Source organism: Acipenser ruthenus, chromosome 17 (genome assembly GCF_902713425.1).
Source record: "Acipenser ruthenus chromosome 17, fAciRut3.2 maternal haplotype, whole genome shotgun sequence".
Taxonomy (NCBI): Eukaryota; Metazoa; Chordata; class Actinopteri; order Acipenseriformes; family Acipenseridae; genus Acipenser; species Acipenser ruthenus.
Window position 1 is genome coordinate 9,880,063 of NC_081205.1, and position 12,905 is coordinate 9,892,967.

At 40.5% G+C, this 12,905-nt stretch overlaps 1 protein-coding gene across 1 annotated transcript in view; it reads right to left on the reverse strand.

The window, feature by feature from the left end:
- The window catches only part of LOC131697931 (unconventional myosin-XVB-like), a 40,177-nt gene that overhangs the window by 9,034 nt on the left and 18,238 nt on the right, over nucleotides 1-12,905 (reverse strand). The window contains exons 22-37 of the mRNA XM_058989939.1: nucleotides 12,359-12,632; nucleotides 11,429-11,544; nucleotides 10,342-10,401; nucleotides 9,656-9,731; nucleotides 7,583-7,701; nucleotides 6,961-7,079; nucleotides 6,015-6,153; nucleotides 5,447-5,558; nucleotides 4,714-4,862; nucleotides 4,148-4,266; nucleotides 3,593-3,656; nucleotides 3,175-3,247; nucleotides 2,763-2,839; nucleotides 2,169-2,245; nucleotides 1,438-1,568; nucleotides 386-480 (exon numbers count right to left, since the gene is read on the reverse strand). Of these exons, the coding sequence (XP_058845922.1) occupies nucleotides 386-480; nucleotides 1,438-1,568; nucleotides 2,169-2,245; nucleotides 2,763-2,839; nucleotides 3,175-3,247; nucleotides 3,593-3,656; nucleotides 4,148-4,266; nucleotides 4,714-4,862; nucleotides 5,447-5,558; nucleotides 6,015-6,153; nucleotides 6,961-7,079; nucleotides 7,583-7,701; nucleotides 9,656-9,731; nucleotides 10,342-10,401; nucleotides 11,429-11,544; nucleotides 12,359-12,632 (1,800 nt within the window). The remainder of the gene's footprint in view (nucleotides 1-385; nucleotides 481-1,437; nucleotides 1,569-2,168; nucleotides 2,246-2,762; nucleotides 2,840-3,174; nucleotides 3,248-3,592; nucleotides 3,657-4,147; nucleotides 4,267-4,713; nucleotides 4,863-5,446; nucleotides 5,559-6,014; nucleotides 6,154-6,960; nucleotides 7,080-7,582; nucleotides 7,702-9,655; nucleotides 9,732-10,341; nucleotides 10,402-11,428; nucleotides 11,545-12,358; nucleotides 12,633-12,905) is intronic.

The following is a 12,905-nucleotide window of genomic DNA, read 5'->3' on the forward strand; positions in this document are numbered from 1 at the left end:
CCACTCATATATCACTCAAAGGTAAACAGCTAACTAGTGTGCATTCAGTACTTAAAACCCCTCCTCTCAGCTGGGGTGCTACTCCACAACTGCAATTTAAAAAAATATTCACACATCTAAACTACATATACAAGCAATCTCTGAAAAGATCAGTTCCAGCTGTAATATATATATATTTTAAAGTTAAATAAAATTTGTGGCAAAGTAATAACTTTTTGGAACAGACTTTTTCAGTTTGCTAACCTCAAAGCTACTGAGTATGAGGAGGGTAAAGGGTGTGTGGGGGGGGGTTAAAGATGAGATGCAGGGTTAAGAGATTAACTACTGCCTGGTTAGGCTGAATCTACCCCTCTTTGCCCTTATTGAGTATGGCTTATTCCCTTACCAAGATGGCTTCCATTTCCTGCTTGGACGGGATGTGTCGCCGGCCCCCATGGATGAGCGAGCGTCGCAGGTTTTCTTCACACAAGTGGGCCGTTTCTGAAACGTACAAGAGGTCCATTAACAATACTACTTTATGTTAAGGAGTACTAACCAAGGTCAATTGCATTCTCTTACCTCTTTGTGTATTACCACAGGCCCCTTCTGTTCAATAGCTTTTGGTTCTTTGATTGTATACTTCAATTAGGAATATGCAGACATTTCAAAGACAACGCTATAGATGAAACATTGCTGCTGCATTCTATTACTTCATGTGTTATAGATCCAAAAAAGTAATAAGAGTTAGAGCAGTGTATTTAAAAGCATCAGCTAGCACTTGCTTTAGTTTCTCACACGATTGACAAACATGCATTCGGCAGAACTCCTTTGCTGCAATGGCTTAGTGGGTTTGAATGCTTTGGCCATTGTCTTGTTAAATCACAAGCCATTTGCCAGTGAGTTTCCCGTCGTTCTTTGAAAGGTTGCGGACTCAAGTGGTTAATGGGTTAGGTTATTGTTGTGTGTATTTAAAGTTACGGCCAATACCCCAATAAACTTAGTTTTAGTACATAAATTTATCACCCTTATCATGTGATCGGGCTGTAGCATATAATGATGATGTCTATTACGAGTTGTGCACGCAGCACTATGCTGTGGGAGCCTTCGTTCTGCAGCTAGATCCCTCTCACATGTTTAACAATATGAAGGAATTATTCCTGGAGTCACAGCAAACTGCCACACACAGTCCCACAACAAGTACACAAAAGAAATCTAATTAGTGCTCAACAGGAACTTAGCAATGGTCATAAAACCAGTGCAGGCACACAGAGGATCCTCATAATTGTGAAGTAAATGCAGAATAATACAGCATGTACTGAATATTGGTAGGTGAAATAAAGTCATTACAATCTACTTGTTCTAGTCTCTGCATAATGCCATTCGATAAATCTGTATTTTTAGATCATTTTTACATTATCCTGCTATCTTCTGTTTTCCCTCATGGTATTCTGCAGTTACCTTGGAAACTGTTGCCTTGGTCACGTAGGATGTCCTGGAGGAAGCGGGTCACGTACGGCAGCAGGGTGTTTGAACAATGAAAGAAGCCTGCGATGAGGGTCAGGATCCTCCAGCCACGCACGCAGCTCTCCCTGCCCGGAACAAACACAAGTACAGCACATGACAGCCAGCCCTCACAGCTTCTGCAGATCTGCTATATCAACGCAGCACTCTCAGAGTAACAATAGATGCCCGTCTCTTTCAAATACAAAGGTATGGTCTGGTTTTTATAAGGGTTTCAATATACTTTAACCCAATACTGAGGCTACAAAGTGGGACAGGGCAAATCCACAGGATATAAGACTGACCAGCAGCTTTTTTTCTTTTGAAACTACCTTTATAGGAGCTTATATACATAAGGTGTACAAGGGGTTTTAAAAAGCAAGAGACTGAATAGGTACGATACTAGTGTATTCATTGCAAGTAATTCTTAAAGCATATTTATTGTAGGCTGAAGACTCACAAAAGGTTGCAACCTTATTTAAAAAATGTATTGGGGTCAACATTTTGTAGAGGGCCGTTGTATCAGCTACCTCACACACAGAAGTTGCTTGTTGGCCAATGCTTCCACAGCAGTCTCCTTGTCTGCTGTTCATGAAGTTAAGAGCCATCCTTAGAAAGCTTTACCCAGACACTGTTTCCTTACCCTTGGGAGATTCTAATAATACAGAGTGGAATCGGCTGGTACTCACTGCTGAGGGTTGAGTGTGACTTGTTTGATCACCTGGCAGTAAATCTCATCTCTCAGGTCTTCTTTCTCCTTGCCCAGCTGAAAGCACAGATAAGGGGAACAGAAGACCTTATCGTTTTGTATAGAGGGGTTTCATACATTGCAAAGCATTCAAATGCTTGACTGGACATGCGATTAGAGGTAATGAACAGCAAAAAACAAACCAAAATGTCAAAAACATAGACCTCACAGTAATCGCATTTGTTATCATTATACTCATTTAAGATGTTTTTGTATTTAGTGTGTATTAAGTTCACTTTAAATCAACCAGATTTGATCAATCAGTTAACCGATTGTTTTAATCACATAAGCGAACCTGAGCAATTTATCAATTAACCTTTAATCGATTAAACCCCCGTAATAAAAAAGTACTGCCTTCCCAGCAGCAGGCTTTCAAGAATGATCGGTACAGCACAAGCCCCAGATCTGAAGAAGGGTAGTCCCAGGTACTTGGTGGTACCCGTCCTCTCCTGTCTCTCTCTCTCTCTCACACACACACACACACACACACACACACACACACACACACACACAACTCCTGCACACTGTGACTGACCTGGAGAATGCTGACAATGTAGTCACCCTCACTCTTGTGTTTGATCGCAGGCTGGTCACCCATGAATCGCATCACATCTATTGCAGGAATAATAATATTATGAACATCAATTCCAATTTTTTTAAAATAGTAGTTCACATGACATCAAGCATCTATAAACCACTGTTTAGTTTTGAACCCACTTCCTTAAAAATGTGTAGAAGATCTTCAGTATAATAAAAATAATATAATGCATATTGAAGCGTTATCACTGCACAGAAATGCATTGTTATAAAACACTACTACTTAACATTGATGCTATCTTTACTACATATGAAACCAATCTTTAGCACTCTATTTCTGTCCTTCAATGGAGCTACCACCTATTATCTCTCTGTTTATTGGGATGTACTGTATGGACATTGGTACTCACTCATGAAGTTTTGAGCAGCAAGGTCACTGAGTTCACTGTCGGAGTAGAAGATGAGGGATTCCTGAATTGGGACCTGGGGGTAGAGAACAGGGGGTCAGCAGAGAGAGAGGGGGAGGAGGGGGGAGTGACACGGGGTGAAGAACGTAGATATTGTGCCATTTGACAAATATGTATTACACTGCTATTTTATTTAATATTTTGGAATAAGTGCTTAATTAACTTTCAAGAGAAAAAAAACAAATCAGCCCTAATAAGAAATACACCAATGAGCCTGTCCACAGGCATAGAGGGAGAGGACTAGGGTACAACAATGTGTGCGGTTAGAGAACAGAGCGTGTACAGGGGCTGGTACAGGAAAGAAACAGAGGTTGGAAAACATTATCAAATAAACTAGACTGTATGAATCTACTACTGATACCTTGGTGTGCTGGACCATCTCCACTGAGCTTCGTCCTTCTGCAGTCATATCCTTCCACCCGAGCCTGCAATGGGAAAGGGTTAGGGTTAGGGTTAGGGTTAGGGTTAGAGTTAATGAGAAAGGGGCAACAGGTGTTACACACATGCCACAAGGTACAGTACGATAACCATAGACTTGTATGAGGGCACACCTAACGTGTAGGAAACTATTTAAATATCTGAAAATATGCTACATTTGTTTGATTGGAATAAAATAGCCATGTTCATCCCGGTCGTTTGTGTTGTTTAGCATGAGATCATTTATCTTATTAAGATCTCTATTCAAATTAAATATTCCACCACCCGACACCACCCACTCTGGTGTGTTGTGCCCCAATAGTGCCCTCCCACCCTGTCCTTCTTCAAGAGGACAGGACACTACCTATACTTGTAATCGCTTGTCGTTTATTTTAAAGCTGTCGGTATAACTTATATACAGTAAATTCATTCATCCTTTCAGGTTAACCCAGCGATGATCCACCACCACTCTGAAGCGTGTCCTGGAGTGGGTACTCACTTGGTAGCAGCCTCTCTGAAGTACTTCATGGCGAACTCTGTCATGACGTACTGGCTAACCTCGCCTGACCCCAGCAGAGACGGCTCAGTGTGCCCCGAGACCTCGCTGCCCACTGGACTCTGAAACAACAACAACCCCAGTGAAAGATACCAGCCTTGTCAAAGATCCCTGTGCTACACCATGGCAAGAACAGAGCAGCATGTGTTGAAGTCCATAGACCTTTTTGTGGTTTCCAGTAATGCTGCAGGATTCTAGTTAAATTAGTTACCAGTCATCTAATGTAATCTGTTATGTTGTTTGCTGTTTTTACACTGTACACTGTCACCTTAATATGCTATAGAATTAATTCCCAATTTATGGTCCAACAGTACTTTCTCAGGTAGTCCATGATTAGTGCTAATTAGGGTCTGTGAAACCAGCTCTAGTCATAAAAACTATCTACAGTGTAGATAGTTCGATTCCATCCCAAAATGGATGGTTCCATCTAACACACCCAGGCTGCGTTGTTTTGGATCCCCCATTTCTCCCCCTGGGGGGGATGCTGTGAGTACTCCTGCCTTACTCACTTCTTTTTTAGGAGGTGCTGTCCACATACTCTTCCTGCGCTCCTCTCTGCGGTCTAGATGAGCGCTGTAGTAATCTGGGGGTGCTGTGGGCTGGGTGTATTCAGCTGGAAACAGGCCTGACCGCCCACCGATTGACCCAAACAGCCAGCCTGCCAACAACACATTACATTACACATTCTGAAATGGGGCTGATTCATACAGGAACATTGATTCTGGGGATTTTCATATAACTGCAAAATTATAAGAAACTAAGTCAAGTAGACAAATGTAGTTTCTTATAGTTTTACCAAGGTTTCAGTGCTTTTAATTGCTCTATACAGTATGTGTGCATATTTATCAGAATTTCTCATTTATATCCTTCATATACCAACCTGCATGAAAACCTTACTATTTAATTAATTGCATGTGTGACCTATTAAATTAATCAATTAAATTAGACAATCACTAATTTGCCTATTTTTACCATTTTCCAAGATTTTCAGTTGCAGTGATTTTATTTTTCATATGCACAACAAATCAAAACCTAAGCAATCGGGTGTTCTAATAAATTTGCACACTACTGTATACATTCTAATTTCCTTAACATTTACTTAAAGCGTCATAAAATCAGTTTAGAAAAACTCTAAAGCAGTCCAGTTGGACATGTAAATGCTCAGGCAATGTGAATATGCAGCATCGCTGCCTCTGCTGGTTTGTTCTGGGGAGACCCTAGGCAGTGTGGGAGAAATCTCACCTGGGTGCATCCCCTGCATGTGCAGCAGCTTGATGATGTCACCCTTGCGGAATGTCAGCAGGCTCTTGTCATCGGTGACGAAGCTCCTCAGGGCGATCACGTGATTGGACTCCTGGAGAGGAGGCGGAGTCAATATGAACCACCATTGCAGGTCAGCAATGTTTTTTTTTATATATATATTCATTTTAGGAGAAAGGGCATCATAATTCTGGTCTTTAGAGTAACATAGCTATTTTTGTCATTAAGCAACCTTGGTGCAATTAAGCCGAAGCCTGGATGACCAAACCTGACTTTACACAGACAGATTGTGGCCTCCTGGGTAAAGGTTTACTGCTGTAAATTTGCACGGTCATTTTTCTCATGGATATATTATACACTTACAATAGTTACCATGGTTTGCCGTGTTTTTAATATGATTTGGGCTTTACCGTGCTTCCACTATGCCTTCTTTTCTATGCTTTATGCTGTTAATATAGTACACGTTTGTAAAGGGTCTCCTAGTTGCTGCTGTCCCTCAATCCAGGCAGTGAGGAGAGTAGGCTTGACTGGGAGGAGGAGGTGATGGTACCTTGCGGAGCTCTTCCAGGAACAGGTTGATCATTCTCTTGATTTGTTGGGCTCGGGTGGAGTACAGTAGTAGCTGGTCGCTCTTCAGGGTGAACTCCAGGATGTGCTTCTCTTGCTTCACTGAGAGCAGCTCTGCGTAGCTGGGAGAGGGACAGAGAGGAGAACTCATTATTGTAGGAAGGGGCTGGTCAATTCTGAGGGTGAATACCAGGGTGTAGTCTTCCTGTGTAGCTGAGAGAGGAGGCAACGTCAACAGCGGAGGTAATATTCCAATTTTTGAAAGACAAGTGTAAATACCCATTTCTGAAAGAATAGTGTAAATATACATATTTTAACAGCATTTGCCTTATTGACGCATTACCTGTTACACTGCATTTAGTTTGCTTCCGGTAAATGATTGAACACACTGCATAGAGCTGCATGATTTCTTTAAAATGTCTTCAATGAAAAAGACGCAAACTGCATCAAAGATTGGAAATATCTGTGCTAAAGATTGCTCTGTCCAGTAGAAGAAGGGGACATTTCAAATATCTTTTGTTGTTTTTACATTTATTTATGTTTTTAGTTTGTTGGATAATTCCCTGATGGTGAAAGTAGAATGTGTTTAAAAGGTGGACAAAAAAAGAAATATTCTAGAATATTAGCATTTACTGTTTTTCAGGTAAGCATTTAAATATTTAGGAACATTTGTTGCATAATAACTCCAGAGAAACTAGAATTTTGAAAGTAGCAATGTTATTTTTTCTGCTTTATTTGCATATTACATTTAAATCGTGAAAAATATCGAAATGCCTATTTTTAGACCGTGAAATGCTGTAAAATAAGCAATTTCTTACCATGAAGCCCTAGTAATCACCTAGGTTTTCTTCGACACTGTCATAAAATAAATCATGTCCTAAATACCCATCTGGATAGGAGCAAAGAGTGTCAGGATGGTGGATTCTCACCTGTAGCTACGCAGGATCTTCAGGTGTTTGGGGTTGATGCCGGACGCCTTCACTACCTTCAAAAGCCGGATCCCACGATGGGACACCCCCAAAATCTGGCTGTCACATCCATTGCCTCCCTAAATTCAACACAGATAGTGAGGAGGTGTCTGCGTACAGAAATCTCTTGGATGTCAGTACAGCCTCAGTTCCCCTCTGATTAGAATTATAGTCAGAACTATAATCTGTCTGTAATATAATATGCAGAGTTGACCTTATGGTATAAGAGTCTCTTCTCTTGAGCACTTTGGGGGTGCAAGAGGACTGTGAAACAAGACACTCTACCATAAGAGACAGGGTCAACTGTACATATGAACTTATTACAAATGATGTTTTAATTTAAAAAAAAAAACACAATACATAGTAAATTACGTTATCCGTGTCTTTAGAATTTAATCCGTTGGTAGTCTGCACAAGTCAGTACTCAAATAAGATTTCTAAAACGTGGACTTCTGGATTGGTTGAGCGCAGCTTAATGATTTATAACGATCGTGAATGCATCTGTTTCTATGAATATACTTTGTCAATCTTGGACTATATTTGACCAGTTGAATTCTGGGTGTGAATGCTGATTGGGTCTTACAGAGACAGGAAAGAGACGCGAGAAGTAGTTAGCCCAGTTGTCCCTGGCCGCCAACACGATTCTCTTCTTCATGTTGTTGTCCAGCACAGAGCTGATGCTGGTCCCCACATGGAAATCAGCTGAAAGACAAGGGACAGGCTTGAAACGAGTAATAGCTACCATTGCAACTTACAATTGGGTGATTAGTAGGGTTTTTTTTTTTTTTACAATTTAATCACGCAGAATTTACTTTTTGTATATAAAATAATTCAACCAATAGAAGATCTGCATTTTCTCCGCAGCAGTCCAATCATAAGTGAGCGGAGGCGGGACATAAACAGTTGAAGGTCTTTAGTAGATTTAACCAATGGGAGAATGAAAGATCTGCCCCTTTTATATAGGTGTCCAATTATGAGTGAGCAGAGGTGGGACATAATTGGGAGTTTAGCCAATGGGAAAGTCAAATATCTGCCCTGGTTTTACAGCTGTCCAATCATTAGTGAGCAGAGGCGGGACATAAATATGCTAGGGTAGGGTGTTAGAATAGCTGAATTTCAAGCGATATTACTTATTATAGAGACCGTTATAGAGAATTATATTGAGAACTTAGAATTAATATTTCGAATGGCTTTTTACAAATTAAAAAAAAAATGTCGTAGAACAACGGAGACATTGTAGTCGATTTGGTTACGAATCAATTTTCAAGAACTTTCGCAGAAAAAATGGAGGTATAGACCACAAATACCTGAACTGACAAAGGAAGGGAAGGGATACTCACCGCTTCCAAAATTGAAATTATGAATGGTATCTGTGGCTTACCGGTAGCTGTCAATTAAAAAAAAGTACTGCTAGAATTGTCTTTTGTTCAGTACAGAAAAGGTGATATGGAACAGCACTGGCTACAGCAATCTAGGATGTCTAATGAAGTCAGCACAACAACACGAGTGTTCCCAAAGTCACGTGCAAGCCACTGTACTTTACTCAAAACTTTTAGACAAACCTGTTCAACTCGATGAGCAGAAGCGTAGGGATACAATACATCACAATGAGCAAGTAAGAAAAACCCAGGAGGTTCTTAAACGCTTGATTGATTCTGTTATTTACCTTGGCAAGCAAGAACTGACATCAACTGGCATCAGGTAATTAGAGGTAATTATGTGGAATTACTTTCTCTGATTTCTGACTACGACAGCATGTTAAGCAATCACTTGTCAATAGCCACAGTATTCTCAGGTACCTGTAACAAGATTCCGAACGGCTTACTCTCTTTGGTGCCTCAGGTTCTGCTAGATGCAGAAGTACAAGGAAGCCAAGTACGTAGCCATAATGGTATATTAAACATGTTGGAAACGCAGCTCAGCTGTCTTGTGTTTTCGGGTACTAGTATGTGACTGACAGTGGCCCGAAAGAACGGTTGTTCTGTGAAAATGTATTACATTTACTAAAATATAAATAATAATAACAACACTGCTTTTAAAAAAAAGACCAAATTCCCATTAGGCTTTTTTTTTAGGTTCTATTGATCTTTTTGTATTACTATGCTGGACAGCCGCTATAAGATCTTTACCTTTATGAAAAATGTGCACAGATTAATCTACCGATTAATCTGCTAATGCCCATAAATTAACCGATCAAAAGTTTTAATCGATTGACAGCCCAGGAGATGTTATTCTTGAACAAATCTGTAGCTTTCCAGGGAAACAGTCAATTTTTATCAAAATGAAGAGGACCAGGGATAAGGTTTTAAAGCCTTGTTTTACCCTCCAGCAGTTTGTTTGTTTTGTAAAAATAAGTATTATTTTATTTACACCAAAGGTGGTGCAAATTGCACATTGAAGACCCTGGTTAATCTACCCATTTTCTTAAATACTTTCTCAATCAGCACTGCTGAGAACATTGTTCTGAAGATTCGTCATGAAATAGTAATCTACCACTTTCAATACCAGCTAATCTACTGGGATGGGTCACCAGAGTCAGTTGTGATGTTCATACAGGTATTTGCTGGATTGGTTACTGGTGTTAAAGGCTGGGCTTGGAAGCTATAGTAAAGCATCACTTCTAATCTGGACCCCGGTCACATTTCAGCTTGATTACCCAGCAGGTCCCTCATCTTGCGGCGTTCCTCTCGAGTGATGCGGATACAGGAGTCAGAGTAAGTGTCCCTCATGATCTGCAGAGACAGACCAGAGAGAGGGATATGAGAACCAGCCAGGTCATTCAGTTATACACAGAGAGTCACGCCAGTCTCAGGGTGAGATAGTCTGACACCCTGTATGAAATGGTATTCCATTGCCTACTGCTATGGCTGTGAAGCAAGTGTTCAGCGAAAATCATTTCAATTGCCAATAAACCACTCCACAATAATTCAACTGCTCTCTCCTTGCTAGTTTTATACTGTACTGTTACAGTTGATCTTTTCCTCTCTGAAGACTTCCTGTTGTAAGGAATTACATTTTAAATGTAGTTTGGTATTACTACACAATTTACATTGCCAGCTGTTTATATTACTAGAATGACATTGCTATTGCAGTTTAACAACACTAAATACTTTGATACAATATAATTGGAATAAAATGATAAGGATCAGTTAATTTACCTCTAAATCTAGCCAGGGGGCACTCTTACTACTATAGTAAAGCCTTATAAACTATTGTATCAGCACCTGGAAATCTCAATTTACACATATATCTTGCAGAAATACAGTACAAAAGTTAGGAACTGGTTTAATGTCACTTAACTAAATAGCCCCCCATTGAACTGCTGTTAACCTGCACTCTTACCTGCTCACACAGGTGGTTCAGAATGTAGGGCTGGTTAAACTTCTCCCTCGGGTAGAACACCTGCATTCAGAAGCACATTCACATGAGCTTGATCATTTCTCTAATCTACGGCCCCCACATCCTTCAAAATAGGAACTAGGGTCTACAATACACAGCGCTGGGATTGCTACACCTCACTGTCTTAAAGATGAAAACTAAAATCCAACTCCACTTTCTTGTCAGTTAGACCAGTCTATAATAACTGAATGCGATTTGAAAGAGATGCATTATGAAAGCACAGATTCCGATCTCTAAATAGCTTGTACTAAATTATGTCCAGACCCAACTTAATCATAGCTGAACAAGCACTTTTCTAGAAATATGTACAAATGCCATTGTGACATACGGACAGCGTCCATACATGCAGTACCTTGACCTAATGAAGGCTCTTAGCAAGTTTCATCACAATTGGAAAAGGATTTCTTTAAAGTGTATGAGTGGCATGCAGGCAGTCAGAGTGACAGAGAGCCAACCTACACACCTCACATCATGATACACTCAATACATTGTGCTAAAGAATGTCCTTGGAAAGTTCATCACAATTAGACAAGTGATTCCCTAGATACAGTATATGTTCAAATCGAAGCATGACATACAGACAGACAGTCGGGCGGACGGAAAGACAACTTCCATATGGAGTACAATACCCTGATATTATGATGCGCTATAACTTTTGCTAATCTGCTAATCAACTATATCCCTGGAATAATAACACTATAAAAGGTGATTAGAAAGTAAGTTTACCACATCAATACACCATGCACCATGCACCATGCACCATGCGTTGATGTGGTAAACTTACTTTCTAATCACCCTGTATATTGATACTGTACATGACAACCTACATACAAAAACAACAAGCATATCGTTTTATATCAGTCTCTCAGCACCCTCAAGCTGAGGGAACTCGAAGCCACTTGGGTTTCAGGAGACTAGGTTTGATGCTGTGACGGTCTCCTGGTCTCCTGGAAGCAGGTTTCATGCTACTGTTCTTGAAAAAGTAGCTTTATGTTCCCTCAGTTTTAGTGTGTCTAACCAGTGAGCTCACCTCTTTGCGAAGGAACAGTTTTGAACGCATGTCAACGTAGGAGAAGTAGACGCTGGCCGAGAACTTGTGGAGCTGAGTCTTTATATTGTCATCAGCAGCCATCTTTGGCACAGCACCTGCAGAGGAACACAAAGACAGCCATTTTAGTCGTTATCTGCTTCCATTCACCCCCTTGTATCAGGGTCCAAGCGTCGTTCAAGCAAATAAACAAACTTTTAAGCAACTAGTCAGACTTTACTTAGGTTGTAATGTACAGAAGTGAATCTGTCTAATGGTAAAGGACAGTCTTTTTATGAGCAGCAGTTTGAGTAGCTTAGCGGTCCTGCCTTGCAAAGTGCAGGAAAGAAGATGGTCTTAAAACATAAGACACAAGGTAATGTCAAAATAAAAGAGCAACATGATCAATTAAAGTATTGTTTCAAAGAAATCTACTCTCAATGCTCCAGTGAAAATGTGCCCTTTAGTATTTTGTCCGTTTGTTTGTGTACAAACCAGATAGGAATATTTGTGCATAACAAGCATTTATAACCCATGCCCAGATTAAATATACAAACAAGCTGAAATACTTTTGGTTACTTTAATGATATCCCAGACATGCATGCTGTAATATATGAAAGCTGCATCTCTCTGTTGCAGGTTATTGTGCCACAGACTGATAGAAAGCTGATGATTCTGTGGGCAATTCTGAAGAATTAGACCGTAGGGTTACACACCCAATACAACTTCCCTAGGAGGCTGTAATCATTAAGGAACTGCCCCATATCCCGCCACAGCTCTGTGTTGTGTACAGTAGATTAGATCTGTTCACATGACACCCATTCTCTCAACAAAAAAGCACATGACTGTGGTCCCCAAAGGTAATTCTGATATAGTTATTAATACAAAGTAATTAATACAAAACTGCCATCTGAGAAAGAGCAGTGAACTTACTGGGTGCAGTTGTTATTGATGGGGCTGGGGGCGGAGTCTGTGGAGGGGGTGGGGTCATCAGAAGAGGAGGTGGTGTTGCTGTGGTAGGGGGAGGGCTGAAGAGATCAGCCAATGATTGCTGCTTCTGTTTCATGATGCTGGAGATAGAGCGTGGCCCCCCGGTGGAAGGGTTGGAGACAGGGGGAGGAAGAGGAGGGGGTGGAGCCACCTCTTGTTTAGGCAGGGCTTGTACCTTCTTTTGTAGAGGAGGGGAAGGGGTCTTCTTGGGAGGAGGCTGGAAAATAGAGCGCTATACCATGAAAACACGAGCATTTATATACAAGCAACAGTTTATTGAAAACAACATTGTTTCAGAAAATCTCTTTTACCCAGGCTGCGAGTTCAAAAATGGGATCAGAGTAGGTCACATCATAGCCATTTCTGTTATTTTTTTTATAAAAAATCAGGCCAATACATTCCACTACTTTGCCAGATGAAAGTCAATATTGTTATGCCAGATACAGTTTCAAGTATTATAAACATGCTTACTGAATACCACACAAACCTA